This window comes from Lemur catta, chromosome 2 (assembly GCF_020740605.2).
Source record: "Lemur catta isolate mLemCat1 chromosome 2, mLemCat1.pri, whole genome shotgun sequence".
NCBI classification, from domain to species: Eukaryota; Metazoa; Chordata; class Mammalia; order Primates; family Lemuridae; genus Lemur; species Lemur catta.
The window spans coordinates 45,449,889-45,473,036 of NC_059129.1; the positions used below are offsets into that span (position 1 = coordinate 45,449,889).

General features: G+C 48.5%; 1 protein-coding gene across 1 annotated transcript; it reads left to right on the plus strand.

The window, feature by feature from the left end:
* Window positions 1-8,549: 8,549 nt before the first annotated feature.
* Window positions 8,550-15,057, plus strand: LHFPL5 (LHFPL tetraspan subfamily member 5). The gene is made up of 2 exons (XM_045542201.1): window positions 8,550-8,961; window positions 14,768-15,057. The coding sequence occupies exons 1-2, from the start codon at window positions 8,550-8,552 to the stop codon at window positions 15,055-15,057; spliced, it is 702 nt and encodes a 233-aa protein (XP_045398157.1).
* The last annotated feature ends 8,091 nt before the right edge of the window (window positions 15,058-23,148 follow it).

The window sequence follows — 23,148 nt, forward strand, 5'->3', positions numbered from 1 at the left end:
GCATGTCCATCCCCCAGACGGTGCGCACTGCACCCATTAGGTGTGAATATACCCATCCCCTCCCCCCTCCCACCTGCCTGACCCCCGGTGAAAATTACTACTATATGTGCACATAAGTGTTGATCAGTTAATACCAATTTCATGGTGAGTACATGTGGTGCTTGTTTTTCCATTCTTGGGATACGTCACTTAGGATGGGCTCTAGCTCTATCCAGAAAAATACAAGAGGTGCTAGATCACCATTGTTTATTGTGGCTGAGTAGAACTCCATGGTATACATATACCACATTTTATTAATCCACTCACATATTGATGGGCACTTGGGTTGTTTCCACATCTTTGCAATTGTGAATTGTGCTGCTATACACATTCTAGTCTTTTTTATAGAATGTCTTTTTTCCTTTGGGTAGGTGCCCAGTAATGGGATTGGTGTATCAAATGGTACTTCTACTTGTAGCTCTTTGAGACATCTCCATATTGCTTTCCACAGAGGTTGAACTAGTTTGTATTCTCATGCTTTGGGTTTTTTCCCTCAAAAAAGAGCCGAGTTGTGGTTCCTACATGCAACCATACAGGTAAATCTCACAGGCATAAAACAACACAGACAGAAGAACACGATTCCATTTACATGAGGTTCAAGAAGAGGCAAAATTAACCTACGGTGATAAAAGAGAGTGATTACTCCAAGAGGGTTATTGACTAGAAGGGGGCGCGAGGGAGCCTTCTAGAGTGTTGGAATTATTCTAAATCTTGATCTGGTGTATTGATAACATGTAAAAATCCAACTAACTGTGCACTTAAGATTTGAATACTCTACTGTATATCTTGTAGCTACTGTACCATAAAAGAAAAAGACAATTCTCCCTAGTCAAGTCCTACCACCTGGAATGGGGGTTGGGGTGGTGTCATGCCTCCCACTGAATAGGGCTGAGGCACAGTGGCTGTAGAACTCCTCTCGTGTGTCTCCCCGTCTCCCTTCTCCAAGATCTGCCCCAGATGCAGAGGATGAGCCACTGGTAGCCTTGCAGCCGTGTTAGTAAATGAGCTGTCTTTGCTGCCCACTGCAGTGGACTGAACAAGAGACGGACATCTGACCCAAGCCCCTCTCCTGGGCGGTAGACTTGTACCCAACAGCCTGCCTTCAAGCTGGTCTGAAACATGGAACTAAGGAAGCCCCACAAGACACTTTTTTTCGTGCTGGTGAAGAAATGGAGAAAGCTGATCTGTCGAGGGGAAGAAGAGTGGATCAGCCAGTCAGAGAGAAGCAGCCACAGCCATGTCCTAACTTCCTGATGGATTTGCAGGTCCTGGGGAGACACACACACACACACACACACCCTCCCTATAGTCAGCTGCATTCCTGACCCTGTGGGGCCTGAAACTCCCCTGCATTCCTGCAACACATCTCCCTTGCTTAGCCATAAACATAGACATCTCAGTTCTGCAAAGGGGATCACAACCCTGGAGTCAGAGCAGAGAGCAGCCAGAGAATCAAGTCAGAGATGCAAGTTCCCCTCCAGAGAGTCAGAGACTTAGCTGTGACACACAAACCCCTGCCCGTGACCTGCTCTGGGTGGAGCTCTGAGGTGGACAGCCCTCCGCTGCCCCCCTCCAGGCCTCGTGGAATAGGGAAGGGCACTTGTCCAAATAGAGTGGATTTTGTTACTCAAGAGGGAGGAAGGGACCAGGCGAGGTGGTTTGTAATGCTAGCACGCTGGGAGGCCCAGGCAGGAGGATCCTTTGAGCTCAGGAGTTCGAGACCAGCCTGAGCAAGAGCAAGACTCCGCCTCTACTAAAAAATAAAAAAACATTAGCTGGCATGATGGCTCAAGCCTGTAGTCCCAGCTACTCGGGAGGCTGAGGCAGGAGGATCACTGGAGCCCAGGAGCTTGAGGTTGCTCTTGTGAGCTATGATGATGCCACAGCACTCTAGCCCTGGGGTGAAAGAGTGAGACTGTGGACTGTGTCTCAAAAAAAAAAAAAAAAAAAGAAGAAGGAGGAAGGGTTCTGCGCAAAAACAACAATAGGTACACCCTCCATTCCATTTCTGGCTGCCCAGCCCATAAATACCTTTCCTTCTCCAAGAAGTAGGTTCATAGTATAAATTGGGGTGTGCGATAATTGTAACTTTTAAATTTTCTCTGACTATCCAATCTCCGTCTTGTTTAGGTGAAGGTAGAAAAGGAGATACGTAGCGACTTTCAGGTTGCCAGTCTGTTTAGTTCCACACTCAGCCTCGAGGGGTCCTCCCTCCTCCCTGTTCTCCGGACCAAGACTGATGAGTGTGGAGTGGAGCTTAGGTGGCTTCAAGGCAGCAGGGAGAGGGGTCTCTATGATTTTCTGGGCCCTCAGTGGCTGCTTTGAAGGTGTCCCTTATCCCACCTCATCCTTCTGGACCTGCTGGAATTATGGATGCTGAAATCTGTGCTCTGTCCTCTTAGTGCACTTCCTCCCTTTGGCTGGTCAGCACACACATGGACTCTTTTTCCCCGTACTTATAAACCCCACTCCGTGCCAGCGTTCCCTCCAAACACTGCGATCCTCTGTAAGACCTGAACACTAGGGACAGGGCTCAGTGTCTCATCAGTCACGGCCCCACCTCTAAGTCTAGGGTCTCTGTGTGAAGTCACCCTCTTCTACTTGGTCATGATCACATCTCAGTATGCTGTACCTTAAGGTTAAATTGTAAAGTTAGTCACCAGCAAAGAGGAAAGAAAAGAGACTTAGTAAGATAGATAAACACACCTGGTATATGTGTCCTGGGCCTGAGGCGGCAGGGAAGAGAATGTGGGCAGCGGCGAGAGGCCTGGTTTTTGCAGACACCACCTGGCTGCCCACGGCACTCACAGCCGTCATCCTCCATCCCCAGCCCAGGTTGCTTTCGCCTCCCCAGCATCTCTGATGATTGGGGTTCTTTACGCCTTAGAGTGACCCAGACCTATTCCCGAGCTCTCTGGGCCCTTCAAGGTTCTGTCTCTGTGTTGGTTTACTGACGTCTTCCACTATGTTTTACTCTGGACGTGGCAGTAACAAGAGTCAGTCTGGGCATCTCCTGAGTTCCGGACGTACCCCCGCCTGCCCCGCTGTGGGTCAGCATCCTTCCTGCCCTGACAGTCAGGATGAGGCCCCCACCAACACCAGTAGCCCCTCTTGTTGACATTAAGGCATCATCGGCACAGTGAAATTCACCCTTCTGGATGTGCACTCCAGTGAGTTTTGACAAATGCATCCATCACGTAACCACGATAACCACCACAGTCAAGATACAGAACACATCTGTCACTCTAAAAGTTCCCTCATACTGCCCCTTTGTCATCAACCCTGCCACCAGACCCTGGCAAGTACACATTTGTTTTCCCTCCCTATAGTTTAGCCTTTTCCATATGTAGTGTGGGTGAAGTCACACGCGCGTGCTGTTTCCTGTGGCCTGGCTCCTTTCACTGGGCGTGACGCATTTGAGGCTCATGCGTGTTGCAGGTCTCAGTAGCTGTCACTTCGTATTGCTGAGTCCATTGTACAGATGGAACCACAGTGTGTTACCCATTCACCACTTGAAAGACTTTTGATTGTTTCTGAGAGTTTTGGTAAATTTTCAATAAAGTGGCTATACACATTAGTGTGTACACATGTACAGATGTTTGTGTGAACACAAGTTTTCATTTCCTTGGGACAAATGCCTAGGAGTGAGATGACTGGGTCATGTGACAAATGCTTGTTTCAATTTCTAAGAGGCTGTGAAGAGGTTTTCCAAAGTGGCTGAACCAATACACATTCCTGCCAGCAACGTGTGAGTTCCAGTTTCTTCACATCCTCGCCGTACTTGGTGTGGCCAGTTTTGTTTTTTTTTTAATTTAGCCTTTCTAGGAGGTGTATAATGGTGTGTCATTGTGTTTCTTCTGCATTGCCCAACTGACTAATGATGTTGCACATTTTTCACGTTTTCATATTTGCCATCTACATATTTTCTTTGATAAAGTGTTTGTTCAAATCTTTTGCTTGTTGTTAAAATTGAGTTGTTTCCTTATTATGAAATGTTGAGAGTTACATTTTTTGGCTAGGGGGGGAACAGAGTCTCACTCTCTTGCCCGGGCTAGAGTGCCGTGGCATCAGCCTAGCTCACAGCAACCTCCAACTCCTGGGCTCAAGTGATCCTCCTGCCTCAGCCTCCCGAGTAGCTGGGACTACAGGTATGCGCCACCATGCCCGGCTAATTTTTTCTACATATTTTTTAGTTGTCCAGCTAATTTTCTTTCTATTTTTAGTAGAGACGGGGTCTCACTCTTGCTCAGGCTGATCTCGAGCTCCTGAGCTCAAACAATCCGCCCGCCTCGGCCTCCCAGAGTGCTAGGATTATAGGCGTAAGCCACCGCGCCCGGCCGAGAGTTGCACTGATGTCATAGCAGTGGGCTCAAGGTTTATTGGTATTGTTGGGAGCCAGTAGTGACTGTGGCTGTGTCAGTGTTGGTGGAAAATCCATACATAGTCTCCATCTGTCCCCAAGGGACACCCTGTTATGAGTCTCTGAGCCGGCACAGGGTGAGGGTGAGGTGGGCTGTGAAGAAGGGGGCTGACTACTTTGCACAGAGTGAGTGGCCACGTCATCCTGATCTCTCTGCCTTCATGGTCACATCGCCTTTTCTTCTGTGTCTATCTTCTCCTCTGTGTGTTTCTTTTTTTTTTTTTTTTTTTTTTGAGACAGAGTCTCACTTTGTTACCTGGGCTAGAGTGAGTGCCGTGGCATCAGCCTAGCTCACAGCAACCTCAAACTCCTGGGCTTAAGCGATCCTACTGCCTCAGCCTCCCGAGTAGCTGGGACTACAGGCATGAGCCACCATGCCCGGCTAATTTTTTTGTATATATATTTTTAGTTGGCCAGATAATTTCTTTCTATTTTTAGTAGAGACGGGGTCTCACTCTTGCTCAGGCTGGTCTCGAACTCCTGACCTCGAGCGATCCACCCGCCTCGGCCTCCCAGAGCTAGGATTACAGGCGTGAGCCACCGCGCCCGGCCATCTGTGTGTTTCTTATGACAGCACCTGTTGTCATTGATTTAGGGCCTACCCTGATAATCTGGCAAGATCTCCTTATTGGAGATCCTTAACTACATTTGCAAAGAACTTTTTTCCGAATAAGATAGCATTCGCAGGTTCTTGGGATTAGGATGTGGATCTTTTGGGGGTAGATAGTTATAGCATTTGAAGTCCTGCCCTCCATGAAGATTTCCCTTCCCCACTGTCCTCTCTGCAGCAGTCCACTGCCACCTGGTGCCAGCGTGCCAACCGAGCTCCCTCTAGAGCAGGCAGAGGAAGGGACCTCTGGCCCATTTGGCTTCCACAGTGAGAGACGAGGCCCTGGCAGGACTCTCACATAGCAGAGTGTCACCCCCAAATAAGAAGGGTTAAGATGCTGGTCAGCCAAAACCAAAACCAAACAAATGGCCACTAGGGACAGGAGTCTCTACCCTGCATCCTTTGTGTCATTGATAGTGGCTAATTCCTACAGCTCCCCTTGGGACATAATACTGTTTTTGATTTATGATTTGGGAAGTGAGAGGGAGCACTGGGGGCATTGGTTTAGCTCTTCATAGTATGTTAACTTTTAGCTCCAGGGTTGAAGAACAGGGTGAAGATTCTACCCATTCCCATGGTGATCTGGTCTGATCACTCAGGAGCACGGGATGGGTTCAGGCCTCACACACTCCCCGAATCTTATTCTAATGCTCTTCTGTCCTATAGCAACAACCCCCAACAGATTCTGTGAGCCATATCACATAACGGTCTTGAATTTTGTCTTATTCCTTGAATCAATAATCTAGACATTTGGTCTTATCTTGCCTGACATTATTCAATGTCATTAGAAGCAGCCACCCCACTCAGTGTTCATTTCTTCATTCCTTTAAATCTGTGTATGGCCGAAGCTACTCAGTTCCCCAGACCTTGACCCTCAGAGGGAACATGGTTATGGCGCTCACAGCTGATAATTTGATTAGCTGCTTTGTGTACTGCTGTTTTCCCAATTCTAAACATAAACAGGAGTCTCAGAGCCTTTTGCCCAGGCTGGAAACCCCCTTTTTTGTGCCAATATTTGGATCAGTTAGGGCTCTTTGGTGCCGATAGACAAAACCTACTCTGGTTAAGGAAAGCAAAAGGGAAAGAAATGGAAGGCTACTTGGTGGGTTGCAGAGTTGAAGAAGAAATAGGGCGACCTGTCTTCGGTGGGGCAGGAATCAGGGTGGCTCAGCAGTAGGAGCTCATGGATTGTTTCTTGAGGATATTGTATGGTCCAACTAAGCAACAACACTCTTTTCCCTCCTACCAATCCACCACCGATTCAGATTCCCCAGCAAGCTACGGAAGGCCTAGCCTGGGTGACCCACCAGCTCTGTGTCAAGGGTCTACATTCCCCATGATTGGCTGTTCCACCAGAACCCCAGGAAGGAGGGGAAGCTACTCTCGGAGGCAGGGGAAAGGTGTGCTGGGCAGGCCAAACAAGGAAAATCCACCAGCTCCTAGCCTAAGGCCTTTTCTGAGTGGAGGAAGATACAGCCCCTGCTCTGGGGAAGCTCCCACTCTGATGGCGACACAGGCTGTGCCCTCCATGAAGTCCCAGTCTAATGGTTAAGACTGGTCACAAAATCAAAGAAGAGATTTAAGAGAAAGAAGAAACACAGGAAATGGCACAAATATGTTCAAGGCGGGATTATTTTTAATAGTGAAAATGTGGAAACTACCAAAATACACCAAAGGGGAAATGATTATGATACGTACATACTCTGCATCATTACAGAAGCATTAAGATCATGTTTTTGAAAAAAGTAATATAAGACAATATTAATGGTATAATGCCAAGTGAAAAAAATGCATTCAAAACTGTATCTACATTATTATCTAACTGTGTAAAGCAGAATGCGCAGAAGGGAAATTCACCAAAATGTTAACAGAGGTTAGCACCATCATCAACATTTTTGAGCATTTTTATATGTGATATCCTAGGCCACATATGTTATTTTACATTTTACATGTGTTATTTTACCCAACATTTATGTGGTAGATACTGTAATTACCCACATTTTGTTAGCGAAGAAACAGGCTCAGGAAGGTTAAGTCCGGGGATGGTAACTTAGCTAGTAAGTACCTGACTCAGATCCAGGTCTGTTGAAAGCCAAAGTCCATGTTTTTAACATGATCTTGTCTCTCTTTAACTCTTGGTGTTGGGGTTATGAAGGATTTTCATTCTTTTATGTATACTTTTGTGAATTTTCCTAGTTCTCTATACTAGCCATGAATTTACCTATAAAATCAGGAGAAATATTTATATGTTTGGAAGGGAAAAAGAAATATGCAACTAATACATACAAATAAAGGAAGAAAGGCATTAGACAAAGTGGATGTTAAGGACTGAGAAGGCTCATAAAAATGTTCTTTGCTGTGCTTTGTAGTCGCTTCTGTCCCACTCTCAGTCTGCATGTAGAGGTACTACACATATGTTACATATTTACACATACATCATATATGTAAGTATCTCACTGTCTTTCAGCGCAGGGGCCTTGTTTTTATCTCTGTGGTCTTGCTTAGAAGACATCCTCCAACATAGGCTTAACACAGAGGATCTTAGTAGTTGTTGACTGAATGGCAGGGATGAGAAACCAGTGACCAGAAGACACAATCAGTGATGGCTTTGCTGTCCTCCGGGGTGCGGGGGGAGGGCGCGGGGCGGTGGCGTTGGAGGTTTCTGGAGGGCGACTGGGGAGCCAGGGAGGAGTGGGGTGTGGACACTTTTTTAAGAGGAAGCGGGTTTGCGACTGGAATTGAGAGGGGGGAATGTGACAGCCACACAATTCTTGTCATCCCCGCTCAAGAGGGTGAGGAGAGGTCCAGTTCCCTGCGGCGGGGGCGTGCGGTGGGCGGGCGGGCTGCTCCCGCGCCTCCGGGCCCGGCCGGCCCTCCCCCTCCCCTCCCCTCCCCCGGCCCTCCCCCCGGGCCCTCCTCGGCCCCTCCCCCGGCCCTCCCCCTCCCCTCCTCCGGGCCCGCCCCCGGCCCTCCCCCGGCCCCTCCCCTGCCCCTCCCCCGGGCCCTCCCCCTCCCCTCCCCCGGGCCCTCCCCCTCCCCTCCTCCGGGCCCGCCCCCGGCCCCCCCGGCCCCTCCCCCCGGCCACCGCAGGCCCCGCCCCGCCCCGCGCAGCCCCGGGCGCTGGCCGCGGTGCTGAAACGGCCTCTGCGCCCGGGGAGGAGGCGGCCGCGCGAAGGGGCGGGCTCTCCGCGGCCGGGAGCCGGCGACCCGGAGGGAGCAGGGCGGCACCGCGGGCCGAGACCCTGGCCGGCTTGGGAGGAGGCAAGAGACGAGACAGGCCCGGCCAGCGCGGACACAGGCCAGCTTCCCCTGACGAAGCCAAAGATGTCCTTGTGCTATTAAGCCCCTTCCCCTCACCTTGTCCCCTGACCTCCCCTCCTCCCCAACCCGGCTGGGGAGTGACCCACTTCTGGGCCTCCCTCCACGAAGCCAGGGACTTGCAGCCCACAGGCCCCCAGCCCGGGGCCTGCTGCCCTCACCATGGTGAAGTTGCTGCCCGCCCAGGAGGCCGCCAAGATCTACCACACCAACTACGTGCGCAACTCGCGGGCCGTCGGGGTGATGTGGGGCACGCTCACCATCTGCTTCTCTGTGCTGGTCATGGCCCTCTTCATCCAGCCCTACTGGATCGGTGACAGCGTCAACACACCGCAGGCGGGCTACTTCGGCCTTTTCTCCTACTGCGTGGGCAACGTGCTGTCCTCCGAGCTCATCTGCAAAGGCGGTCCCCTGGACTTCTCCTCCATACCCTCCAGAGCCTTCAAGACTGCCATGTTCTTTGTGGCCTTGGGCATGTTCCTCATCATTGGCTCCATCATCTGCTTCAGCCTGTTCTTCGTCTGCAACACCGCCACCGTCTACAAGATCTGCGCGTGGATGCAGCTGGCTGCGGGTGAGCAGGGATGGCGGGAGGGCAGGCAGGGGCCCAGCTGTGGCTGCAACGTGTCCCCTCTGTAGAGGCTCTGGGTGTTGTACTCAGCTGTCCTCCTGGAGCCCAGCTCTACTCAATACTCTGCAGAAGATTCTGAGGAGTAGAGAGTCTTAGAATGGCTGAAGCAGAAAGGACCTTACATGAAACCATTCAACCCCCTCGTCTTACAGATGAGGTACCGATCCCAGAGAGGGAAAGTGACTTGCCCAGGGGCACACAGCTCCTGGTCCTGACTCCCAGGCCACCACACCAGTTGTTGCAGCTCTGGGAGACAGAAATAAGGAAGAGTCCTCTATCAGCCGTGTGAGAATAGGACCCAACCCCAGAGCAAAATAGTGACGCCAGCCAGGCACATTCTAGATGCCTTCATTTCCCACTTCTGGGTATTTGTTCTTTCTCCTTTAAAAGTGCCTAGAACCCTGCCCTCACTCCTTCCTCCCACCTCAAACTGCTCTCAAGGAAGGTTCTAAGGTTACTCATTGATTTTGGAATGTTATTATTATCCTGGGTACGAATAGAAATTTGCATCTGAAGTCCCCGCTTTCATCAAGGAGTGAAAATCTATGTTCCTGATTATGGGATTCCACAGTTGAAGTAGCAAATGGAGTGATATTTTGTGAGGTGGGAGAAGCCACTCGGGGTCCTTTAAAACTAAGCAGAGCAGGCAGGACTTGTGTTGCCCTCAGGCAAGGCCTGCCTGCTCCATTTCCTGCTCCTGGCCCAGGCAGTCCTCTTGGTCCTCGGGCAAGTTGGTCCAGCTCTTTTCTGGAGCCCAGGAAAAGATGGCCCAAGACCTTGTCCTGCAACCTCTGGTACCTTGGTCCCTGCCCACCCCAAGAACCACACACAAACTGTCCGTGTGGGTAAGATGTCCAGTAGCAGTGCTGGGGACCAGAGACTAGAGTGAAATCGTCTTGACGTCATTGGTTAGGATGAGAAATAGTTCTCCTGAACACAGGGAAACAAGGATCTGAATCCCAGATTGACAAACACAGACTCAGGACTGCAGGGTTCAAGGTGACTCCAGAGAACTGTACCTCCCCCCAGCTAAGGATACGGCATCCGGGGCTGAGAGAGAGGATCAGCTGGCTGCTGAGGACCTAGAGAATTAAAGCAGCAGGTCCCAAGAGACTAGACGTCTTCCCAAGACATTTTTATTGAGCTGTCTATTTATATAAGTATAGTGATTTACAAAATACCTTTACATATGTTACCTGGAGGAGCTGCATCACAACCCAGCGAGGTGGATATTTCTTCATTTTACAGATGAGGTCCCCAGTGGGTAACTTGTCTTTGGGCACATAGGTAGCGAGGGACACACCTTTGATTCCGAGTCTTGCACCCAGTCCACTTACCTGGCTTCAGAGCCCCCCACAGAGCCCCTCGCTATCTGCCTCTTCCCTGCAGTCTCTCTGTACGGTACAGGGAGGGTGAGGCAGGGGTAAGGCAAGGCTTGCTGGGCAGTGGGCAGAAAGGGAGAGGACAGGCATATCGAGAAAGAAGGGGGGACGAAGATTTACCAGTTTTGTGCCGAGGAGGAGTAGAACAGACCCTGACATGCTTGCCAGCTGACTCTCTGTGTCAGGGTTGTGGGATACCAGAGACACAACGATCCCTCTCTCGTTCTCAGTGCCAACTGCCCCCCAAACACCCCCCAGCAGGTGCCATTTGTGAGCAAGGCAGTGCCAGGAGGGCCTGGGTGGGGCAGAGATGACACGCCATCTGTGTCAGACACTATCTAGGTCACAGAGCCGGAGACACTGAGAGCAGAGGTGGCCAGTTGCCATCCCATGAAACATTGATGTTGGGGGAGGCCAGGGTGGTGTCATGTTCCATCTTGCTGCACTGGGGAAGGAAGAATGAGCCAAAGGGAGTGATGAGGAGGGGGTGGGCCCCACATCCAGCAGCTGGGACATGCATACATTTCAAGAGGCCCAAACCAGTTAGCTGAACCTTGCCAAGAAGCCTGGGAGCAGGGAAAGGGCAGAGGGTGGGGAGAGGGGAGGATGGGTGAAAGGACAACGTGGGGCTGTGGCTTAACTTAACGCTATTAACTGAGCTTCTGGGTGCCAGGGGTAGGCTGAGTGTGGTCCCAGCTCCTAAAAACACAGGGAGAGCAAGTTGCTTGTCTGACTTTTGGTAACCTTACGTCTTCATCAGTTCTACCTACTTCTATTTCAGCAGGGCTGCTGTAACAAATTCCCACAAACCAGGGGTTTAAACAACAGAAATCTATTTCTCACAGTTCAGGAGGCTGGAAGTCTGAAATCACGGTGCCAGCATGGCATGGGAGCTGTGCACACTAGAGCTCTGGTGACAGCCCTCTTCTGGGCTGTAGACTGCTGACTCCTCGCGGTGTCCTGGCAGGGTGGGAAGAGGGCAAGGGAGCTCTCTGGAGTCCCTTTTATTCATTGATTTGTTAGCTTTTATTATTATTAATTGACACATAATAATTGTACATATTTATAGGATACAATGTGATACTTGATACATGTGTACAATGTGTAATGATCAAATCAAAGTAACTCGCATATGCATCACCTCAAACATTTATCATTTCTTTGTGTTGGGAACATTTAGATGAGATCAGGTGTGTTCAGGCAGGTATGGCTACAGACTGTGTTGGAAACATTCCAAATTCACTCTTCAAACTATTTGAAAATATACAATAAATTATTGTTAACTATAGTCACCATACAATGCTACAGAACACTAGAACTTATTCCTCTATCTAGCTGTAATTTTGTATCCACTAACCAACCTTTGGCTACCCTACCCGCTCTGGGGTCCCTTTTATAAGGGCACCAATCCCATTCATGAGGGCCCCACCCCTTGACCTAATCACCTCCCAAAGGCTCCACCTCCTAACACCATCACATTGGGGCCGAGGCTTCAACATCTGAGTTTTGGGGGAAACAAAAATTCAGTCCATTGTACCTCCCCTGTAGAATGTGGCAACAGTACCCTGTTTTGTGGGGTTCGTATAAAGATGGGATGGTATGATGCATGGAAAACACCTTGCACAGTGCCCGGCACGTGGTGAGTGCTCAGTAAATGTGAAAAACAGAAAACAACTTTACCTGTCAGGATGGGAAGTGATGCGACAGTAAGGTTTATTTATTTCTTGCTTATGGTACATGCCCATGGGGTCACCTGAGGGCTCTGCTCTCACTGCTCTCTCCCAGGACCCACACTGAGGGAGCATCAGCTGTCCTTGGCTGTCCTCAGTGCAGAGAGAAAGGAGCTCTTGAGTCTTCCACTGGCCTTTAGATGCTCCGGCCTGGGAGTACACGCATCTCTGCTCCCACCTGTTGGCCAAAGGAACATGGCCTTGTCCAACCTCAGGGGCAGGTGTGGGGCAAAGAGCAATCCTGCCGCGTACCCAGAATATTTGTGAGCAGTTCTAACAGCAGCCATGCCACCAAGATGGCTTCCATCTGACCCCAGCGTCAGGAATAATAGCAATGACTAACATTAATTGGCCACTCCCCATGTACAAGACCGTAGTAAGCAGTTTCTATAAACGATCACACTTAATCCTCGCAAGCCTTTGTGGGTCAGGTCTCTCACAGACAACACAATGGAGTCAGAAAGGGTAAGTGAACTGGTCTGAGGACATGGTGATGGCCGTAGGCCCTCGAGACACCACAGATGGGGTAGACTCCCACCATACCCAGCGCCATGGGCGATGGGTGGGGCGTTGACAGGGGACTGTGGTACCCACAGCCTGTTTCTAAGTCAGAGGCCCTGGGCTCTTTGCTGGAATCCCCTAGGAACACGCTGTGGAACCCCTTCGCAGGGGCCAGAGGGAGGCGCGATGGGGAGAATGGCGAGTCCTGAAGGGTAGGCAGCTCCTCTCCATGTCCACCTGTGTCCCCTTTAAGCTAGGGGCCACCTCAGGCACCGGAGGGCTGGACCGCACCAAGTGGGGAAGGGCCTGGCTACACAAGTTTTACCAAAGAGCTGTGGGAGGTTCCCGAACACTTCTCAGTTTGTCTCCAAGTCTGAGGTGTCACCACCAAATACTTTCAGCCCCTCGGAGAGATGTCCTTGTTTGGAGATGGAGGGAATGGACTTTGAAGTCAGAAAAGTCGGGAACAGAGAGTTCAGGTCTTGGCTCTGACATAGCAGGATGATGGGCAAGTCATTTGGTTCCTTTGAGCCCTCAGTTTTCTAATCTGTAAAATGGGGATAATGAATATCTGGCCTACTTCACAGAACTGTTGTACACGAAGTATTTTATGATCTATAAGAGAACTATATAAATGAGTTCCTCCCATAAAAATCAAAGGAAGTTGATAAACTGAGGCGGGGAGGTGGACCCTGATCTTCACATGTTACTGTGCCTTTGTTTGATCTACTCACCTTCCTTACAAGAACGAGCTGGGTCCAGGGAAGGTCATTTGAGGTCCTGTGAGGTGCTTTTCTGAGGGGTTCCTGGATAGGGCACAGCCTTGGGGCTAGAAAACCTCCCGGCCTGTGGAAGGAGGGCCAAGGGTGGGACGGGGCACAGGTAACGGGAAGGACTCCTGCCTGCATGGCAGTGGTGCTTGGGGTCACCCAGTCACATCCTGGGGTTATGTCATCTGTCTGTGCTTCACTCTAGTGCGGCTAAGGTGGGGGATGTGGTTTGATGGGAGGGATGGAAGAAGTAGGGGGAAGCAGGGATAGTAGAAATTGTAGCTGTAAATACCAAGTCAATGCAGGCGCGGGTGGGATGATAAGAGCTGACACTCACGAAGTGCCAAGTATGTGCCAGGCACTGTTCTAAGTACTTGTCCAATGTCAGCTCATTTGACCCTCACTGTAGCCATGACAGGTAGGGTTGTTACCTCCGCTTTATAGATGAGGAAACCGAGGCAGAGAAAGCTTAGGTAACCTGCTCCCGCTCACACAGCTAGTTAACGAAGAGCTGGGCTTGAGATCCCGGCAGCCTGGTCTAGTGTGTTCCCAGCTTTTCCTATTGAGAGAACCACCTGGAAGAGTGCTTTGCAAGACAGGGATTTCTGAGCCCAACCCTGGCCTGGGAACCAGTATTTTATTCTATTTTGGTGCATGTTATATGCAAAGAAAATGGCATTTTAAATAAATATTCTAGGGGATTCTTAAATTCAGGGACGTGTAGGCAACCACACCGTGCCGTGTGGTAACAGTGGGGAGGAAACTTGTTTGCTTAAGTGGAAGGTTCATGAAGGAAACAGCCAGGCATGGGGCTAGAAAGCCTTCCTGTATCCACCAAATCTAAGATACCTAAGTGGAAGGACACACCATTATACTACGTATTATAAAAAGAAAAAATACTGCTAATCAAACAATGGCCTGACATGTTCTTATCACACTTGTTTCAGAGGTGTCGACATTATGAACAGATGCACATGTTAAGAGAGACAGGTTCTCTGTGCTGGGACCAGGTACCGGAGGTCTTCGAAGCCAGGAGAGGCAGTGCCTCAATGAGTCTGAGGCGAGGGGAATGGCTGCGGGCCTGGGAGGACCGCCTGGTGCCGTGGCAGAATCTGCCCTGGGCTGAAAAACTCAGCCCTCTGTGCCTGCCCCGACTGCCAGGTACCAGAGGCCAGTTGTTTTAGCTTTTGGAGCCTCGGTTTCTCACCTGTGTTCTGCAAGAAGGATGGTAGGAGCTGCCTCTTATGCCCCTCGAGGCTACTATCACAAGGAGAAAGGAGGTGACAAGATAGCGTAGTGCCAGGTGGGAGTAGTGGGCTGGGCACAGCAGGCCTGACACCATCTGCTCCCCGTCCTGCCCTCTCAGCCACAGGCCTAATGATTGGCTGCCTGGTCTACCCCGACGGCTGGGACTCAAGCGAGGTGCGACGCATGTGTGGGGAGCAGACGGGCAAGTACACCCTGGGCCACTGCACCATCCGCTGGGCCTTCATGCTGGCCATCCTCAGCATCGGCGACGCCCTCATTCTCTCCTTCTTGGCCTTCGTGTTGGGTTACCGGCAGGACAAGCTCCTCCCCGATGACTACAAGGCAGATGGAAAAGGTAACCTGCCCTTCTCCATAATGACGTCCCCTGCCTGGAGAACCGGGGGATGAGAGTGGCGGCTCATCTTAGCCAGTCCCCTGAGTCTCCCCGACCCAAGGGATGGGGACACCAAGACCACTCAGACAGAGGCCAAAGGCCAGGGGAGGGTTGAAGCCGGCAGCAGTACGGCGACGTGTGGCGGGGCTGTCTGCGGTAGAGTCCCCCGGCCCCCTACACTCTCAGGGTCTACAGGGGAGAGAGCCCTAACCCAGCCTGGGGCCTAAGCGTGGGCTCCTCTAGAAGGAGGCACTAGGCTGGCCTTGAAGTAACGCTGGGAGTCTGCCCGTGCAGAGAGGAGCGGCAGGGCAGCAGAGGGGCTGAGCTGTTGGGGAAGGAGGGGGAAGGCAGGTTAATGCGTGGGACAGCCTGAGAACCCAGTGAGGGCACAGAAGTGACAGACCTTGGCGTGCAAGCAGTGGAGCCTGTGCCCCTGGGGTTAGGGCAGCCCGGGGTTGTCTGAATGTCCACCCTGTTTCAACTCCTCGCACCCAAGTCCCACCCACCGGTCACAAAGTGCAGCTGCAGCCCACCCTCGAGGCCCAACAAACCCTCCGGGAAGCCTCCCTGATGGCTTCCCACGACCTCGCTCCTTCCTAAGGCGCCTTCTGCTCCTGTTTCTCATTAGCCTCTTCCCCTGTCTGTCCTGAGGGGTTAATGTTTTCAGAGCATAAACTTCATCTCCTAGGCAGAGGGCAGGGCCTGTCTCACACCCCTGCGAATCCCACAACAAACCCTGTAAGAGGGCGAGGGAAGAAAGACATCTCAGCAGGGGCTGCCATGAGGGACCTGTTATACCTCAGGGACCTTGCCAGTCTCCCTTCCCCATGGTTGTCTTAACAGTGGCCCTTGCACCTGGACTAGAAGCAGCAGCCAACCTCCCCTACCCTCCATGACCAAGGACCCTTCCCACGTGAGGAACCTGAAGCCCAGACAGGAGACTTGCCCAGAGGGTCACAGGAAGGTGGTGGCAGAGAGTAGCCCAGAGCTCAGGTCTTCTCTGGCTGAGCCCAGGGCCCGCTTCCCCATGGGGAAGCATCTGAAACATTTCACCCTTCTTTGGGTGGAGCATGGAAGAAAAGAGACTCACACACTTGTTATGTGGTTAAAGATGGAAGCCAAATTACTGGAAAGATGTGGGCCAAGGAGGAGAGAAGAGGGAAGTTTCTTTTTTTTTTTTTTTTTTTGAGACAGAGTCTCACTCTGTTGCCCGGGCTAGAGTGAGTGCCGTGGCGTCAGCCTAGCTCACAGCAACCTCAAACTCCTGAGCTCAAGCGATCCTCCTGCCTCAGCCTCCCGAGTAGCTGGGACTACAGGCATGCGCTACTATGCCCGGCTAATTTTTTCTATATGTATTTTTAGTTGGCCAGATAATTTATTTCTATTTTTGGTAGAGACGGGGGGTCTCGCTCTTGCTCAGGCTGGTCTCGAACTCCTGACCTCGAGCGATCCACCCGCCTCGGCCTCCCAGAGTGCTAGGATTACAGGCATGAGCCACCGCGCCCAGCCGAAGAGGGAAGTTTCTTTCCATTGCAGTAGATTCCTGCAGCTCCTGGGCCAGGGGGATGCTTAGAGCCTGGGTCCCTTGAGGACCCCGTAAAGGGAAGAAGGACGGAGCTAGTATTTACTGAGCCTCTCGTATGTGCGAGAGTGATGGGAGGTTTTTTCATGCGGGCTGATTTTATTTAATCTTATGTATTGAAGCTGTGTGCGGAAGTGCCGGAGCGGGCCTTTTCAGCAGCAACCTGCACAGCCAGGGCTTTCTCCAGCGATGGAGTTTTCTCCAGGGGGGACGCGGTGGGAGCCGCTGGAGACATTTTGTCCAGCTCTCAGCCTCAGGTCAGGCAGGGCCACCTTAATATGTCTGGCTACACGCACCGAGTATTGTTATACTACTCATTTGCATTCTTCTTTTTCAGAAGAGATTCTTTAGTCAAAAGGAAATTTTATTCCCAAAAATCCTCTAAAGTTTTTTTTTTTTTAATAAAGAGATGGTTTTGTTCTGTTGACATTTTCTTTACTAACAAAATGTCAATTCCCTTTCCCTTCCTTCCTTGTCCCACTGCCTTCATGTCCCCTGCACCTTGTCTCAGCCTTTCCAGGGTCTTGTCTCCCCTCACTATTGCCCAGGGCTTGTTTTATCCTTCCTGTTTATTACCTTTGAGGAAACATCCACAAAACCTTTATAAATACATCTAGTTACTCAATAAAGGTCCATATTTCTTCTTTCAAAGCACAACATTGGGGTCAGGAGAGCCAAGTTCAAGTCCCAGTTCTTCCAGGTCTTTCCAGTAAAAAGGAGAACACTAACCCTGTGCTGCCACCTCCTCTATGTGTGGCATGACTGGACAAATGAAAGAAGAAGTGAAGGATGTAGTTGCTGGTTCTCTCTTTGGGGGTTAAGAAGGCAGAGGGGAATGAGTATGGGCTCCGGAGTCAAAACTGGGTTTAAGTTTTGGCTCCATTTTTAACTAGCGGTATGACCTTGCAGAGGCCACTTAACTTCTCTGAGCCTCAGTTTCCTCCAGCTTCATGGGGGAGCAGGCAGGTTTTTTTTTTTTTTCCATTTGTAAAAAAAATCCCTACTTTAAAAGGTTGTGCTTAGGAATAAGATAAGGGTGTCTGCTCTTGTCACTTCTATTGAACATCATACTGGAGGTTACAGCTAGGGCAATTAGGCAAGAAAAAGAAATTTTAAATATCCAGTTTGGAAAGAAAAAAGGAAAGCTATCTGTATTAGCAGATGACATGATCTTGTATATTGAAAATCCTAAATAATCAACTAAAAAACTATTAAAGCTAAACACGACTTCACCAAGTTTGCAGGATACAAGAGCAATATACAAAAATCAACTATATATGCATACACTAGCAATGAACAATCCAAAAATGAAATTAAGAAAACAATTTCATTTACAACAGCATCAAGAAGAATAAAATTAGGAATAAATTTAACAAATAAAGTGCAAAACTTGTACATAAAAATTACAAAACATTATTGAAAGAAATTAAAGGCTTAAGGGCCAGGTACAGTGGCTCACACCTGCAATCCTAGCACTTTGGGAGGCTGAGGTGGGAGGATTGCTTGAGGCCAGGAATTCGAGACCAGCCTGAGCAAGAGCAACATCCCATCTCTATCAAAAATAGAAAAATCAGCTGAGTGTGGTGTTACAGGCCTGTAATCCCAGCTACTTGGGAGGCTGAGGCAGGGGGATCACTTGAACCCAGGAGTTCAAAGTTGCAGTGAGCTATGATGATGCCATTGCACTCTAGCCTGGGCAACAAGCAAGACCTTGTCTCAAAAAGAAAAGAAAAGAAACAAAAAGAAAAGAAAGAAATAAATGGAAAGCCATCTCACATTTGTGACTGGGAAGACTTACTATTGTTAAGAAGGCAATAATCTCCAAGCTGATCTACAGATTCAATGCGATCTCTATCAGAATCCTAGCTGGCTTTTTGCAGAAGTGATGAGCTGATCCTAAAATTCACATGGACATACAAAGCACCCAGAGTAGTCAACAATCTGAAGAACAACACAGTTGGAGGACTCACATGTCCCAATTTTAAAACTGACTACACAGCTACAGTAATCAAGATGGTGTAGTGTCGGCATAAAATTGACAGTACAGAAATAAACCCAAGCATTTATGGCCAGCTGATTTTCAACAAGGGTACTAAGACCATTCAATGGAGGAAAGAATAGTCTTTCCAACTAATGGTGCTGGAACAACCAGATATCTACATGCAAAAGAATGTAGTTGGACCCCTACATCACACCATATACAAAAATTAACTCAAAGACCTAAATGATCAAAAACTAAATATAATATATAAAAATATTAAAAGAAAACATAGGTATAAATCTTCCTGAACTTGGATTAGGCAATGGTTTCTTAGGTATGACACCTAATATACAAGCAACCAAAAGAAAGAAAACAGATAAATTGGACTTCATCAAAATTAAAAACTTTTGTGTTTCAAAGGACACCATCAAGACAGTGAAAAAGGCTGGGCACAGCGGCTCACACCAGTAAACCCAGCACTTTGGGAGGCCAAGGCAGGAGAATCGCTTGCGGCTAGGAGTCCCAGACCAGCCTGGGTAACATGGTTTGACCTCATCTCTACAAAAAAATTTTTTTAAAAATTAGCCAGGTGGGCGTGGTGGCATGCACCTATAGTCCTAGCTACTTGGGAGGCTGAGGTGGGAGGATTACTTGAGCCAGGAGTTTGAGGTTACAGTGAGCTATGATGGGGCCACTGCACTCCAGCGTGGGTGACAAAGCAAGATCCTGTTTCTAAAAAAAAAAAAAATTAAAGAAAGAGAAAAAGACAACCCATAGATTGGGAGAAAATATTTGCAAATCATAATCTGCTAAGAATCTAGTATCTAGAATGTATTAAGAACTCCCACAACAATAAAAAGAGAAATTATGTAATTTTTTAAATGGGCAAAGGATTTAAATAAACATTTTCCCAAAGAAGATATACAAATGGCCAATTAGCACATGAAAAGATGCTCCATATTGTTAGTCATTAGGAAAATGCCAGTTGAATCCACAATATGTACAACTTCATGCCCACTAGGATGTCTGCCATAAAGGAGATGAACAATAGCAAGTGTTGGTGGAGCATGTGGAGAAATTGGAACCCTCACACACTGCTGGTGAAAATGTAAAATCGTGCAGCTGCTCTGGGAAACAGCCTGGTGGTTCCTCAAATGGTCAATCATAGAGTTCCCTCATGGGCAGCAATTCCACTCCTAGGTGTATACACAAGAAAATGGAAAACAAGTGTTCACGCAAAAACTTATACACAAATGTTTATAGCAGCATAATAGCCCCCAAAATGGAAACCACCCAAAGTCCATCTGCCGATGAAGGGATAAACAAAAGGTGTATGTCTGTACAACGAAATATCATCCAGCCATAAAAAGAAATGAAGTACTGATAATTGCTACAAGGTGGATGGACCTTGAAAACACATTAAGTGAAAAAAGCCAGACACAAAAAACTGGCTTCCATCTGTGCGTGTGTGATTCTATGTATGTAAAACGTTCAGCACAGGCAAATCCATGGAGACAGAAAGTAGATGAGTAGTTGTCTGCTACTGGGGCTGGGGGGAGGGGGAATTGAGGGTGATGGCTAATGGCCAGTTTCTCTTTGAAGTGATGAAAATGGTTTAGAACGAGACAGCCGTGATGGCTGCACAATCTAGTGAATATACTAAAATCCACGGAGTTGTATACTTTAAATCGGTAAATTTTATGTTAGCCAATTATATTAATAAAGAAATAAAAGATCGTGCTGAGGATCCCATAAAGCACTAACAATGTCTGCACATTAGAGGCGATTCATAAATGTTAGTTCTCCCCCTATTCTCTTTCCAGTATCTCTGCTTTTTGCATCACCCACCTGCCCAACCAGTAACAGCTCCTGTGCCCCAGACACCCGCCAACACCTTTAGGGGCTGGGGGTACAGTGGGGATCGAGGTCTAAATTGGAGCTTATGGTCTGATAAGGGAGACAATCGTGCAGTACAGAACTACAAGCCAATAAACGGTATGAAAGCTTTCTTGAGAGCAAATCAGGGGGATCTGATCTAGCTTGGCGATGGCGTAGTGTGCAGGCAGCTACCAAAAACAAGGCTTGGTTGTAAACACACACTTTTCTCCTTCCTTACAGAGGAAGTCTGAAGCAGCTGGAGGATTGGTGAGTAATTCTGCTGGAGAGTGGTCTGTGCGCCTTTGGAGGGTGTGGGGCGTCTCTGCTCCCTGTGGAATCCTCGGAGTTTGGAGTTTCGGGGATGACTGAAGGGGCTGGGGCTACATGCTGCCTGGGGAAACAGGAGCAAAACCCCCAGGGACAGGAGCTATCTGGCATCTGGGACCTTCACTGGGGAGCAAACAGGAAGCAAGAACAGGGAGACAAGAAATAACTTAAAACAGGCAGGTGGTTAGTTTCAGAAACGTATTTTTTTAGAGCCTGGCAAATAGGAACAGATTGTTTTTTAAAAGTCATTACCTGCAGATGCTGTGCGCTAAACTAAATAGAAAATAAGAAAAAAAAAATAAAAAAAAAAAGAATTAGAAAAATAAAAATAAAATAAAATAAAAGTCATTACTGTAATTTGGACCCTTATTTTCAGAGAGAATTGTAAGTGATTTGTAAGAAACACACTGGAAAACCTAATAAAATAGAAAATAAAAGTTATGGAGAGAAAAACAAATATTCAGGAAAGCTAGGCTAACAGTGTTACTGTATTGAGCATTAAATTTAGCTGTGCTTCCTGACAGCCAAAGCAAAAAGAAAAATAATGAGTTAACCAGTTTTAATGCTGGTTCAAAAAGAAGTGCGGCACATTAGTTTCTTTATTGTCCTTTATGTTTCCAAAATGTGACTTAACAAGAACATTAACAACTGCATTAAAAAAAGAAAAAGAAACCCCCCCAACAGTGTCACCTCCCTAACAGCTGTCATTTATTGAGGACCTATAGCGGGCCAGGCACTTTGTGTGGGTAGGAGGGTTTATCTCCATTTAAATGGTATTTATTTTTATAAAATACCTTCCAATTCCTGACCACAAAAATATACCTTTTTGAGTAATTATAAATAAAATTGTTACCCCTCCCCCTCCAGTTACGAGAGCATGATTCTCAAACTTCCACGTGCTGCAATCACCTGGGGCCCCGTTAAAGTGCAGCCTCTGATTCGGTGCCTGGAGTGGGACCGCAGATGCCTGGGGATGGGCTGCTAGAGCGCCGATCACACTGTGAATAGCAACGTTTCCGAGCACGACCTTTCTCCTCATGTTTTTGCAACGCTCATTACCACAGTTTGTTAAAGCCACAAATTCCACAGCGCTGATGTATCACTTTTTCTTAAACCAAACCTTGATTATTAGACATTTAGGGTTGCCATTATACATATTAACTTTTTGCTTCTGTTGATAAAATCCTGAGTGGCATTACCAAATCAAAGGGCAGCTGTACCTCTATGTCTGCCTTGTTATTATTATTATTGGCACTACATTTTAAAAGGCGTAAGTTTTTACTTGAGGGACAGTGAATACTACCTGACACATGAATGAGGAAATTCACGTCTGAGTAAAACCAAAGTGAAAACGTGAGCGTACATGGGGCTGTGGGGTTTTTTAATTGGTTTTTAAAATGTCAAATTTTATATTATTGTAATCTTCTGTTATTTTGCTTTTCTTATCTACAGGTCGCCTATGTCTCAGACATGGAAAATTAGGGAATCTAATTCTTCAGAGATTAAGAACTTGTTCCTCCCAAGCTTCCTTGTCCCTGGCTACCACAGGCCTGAAGCTTGAAGCCTTTTATGACAGGATGAAAACCGGACAGTCTCCTAAGACGAGACCTCCTTCTATATACTCTTTCAGGTGACGCAGAACTTCAGTGGCCCGCACGGAATAAGTATGTCCAGAGGCTGCATGGTGTGGGAGCGCTCACCGACTGGGGGCCCAAGTTCTCTTCGTAGCGCCTCACACCAGCAAACCACTTTGCCCTCTTGAGGCGTCTCCTCAGTCAAATGACAGCACAGTGCGAGTCAATCTCAAGGCGTCTCTGACAGCTGACACAGGCAGACATGCCCAGCTGCAGTGAGACGGCGCTGAAGAGGTGGCTGGAAGTGTGTGGGGTCATTTTACGTTCAGGTGTAGGGGGTCCTTTGCTTCTCCCTTCTCACATTTTGACAGCCATCAGAAAGTTTTATAAATATTGGGTGATAGGAGACTAATTACTCTTGGGACTAATTTGACGTTTTCCTCCTGGGAATCAAATATCACATTTCCTTATAAGTGTCCACACTGACTCAACCAAAACTGACTGCCGGCTTCAGAAATTTGTTACTTATGTTCAATAATTTGTTATAGGAATAGATGACATCTCTTGTCAAAAATTTTAGAGGATGCTGGTACTTTGAGACGGCAATCTGCCAACCTCCTCATTTGCCGGCAAATTAATAAACTCCTCTTTGGCCGGGCGCGGTGGCTCACGCCTGTCATCCTAGCCCTCTGGGAGGCTGAGGCGGGTGGATCGCTCGAGGTCAGGAGTTCGAGACCAGCCTGAGCAAGAGCGAGACCCCGTC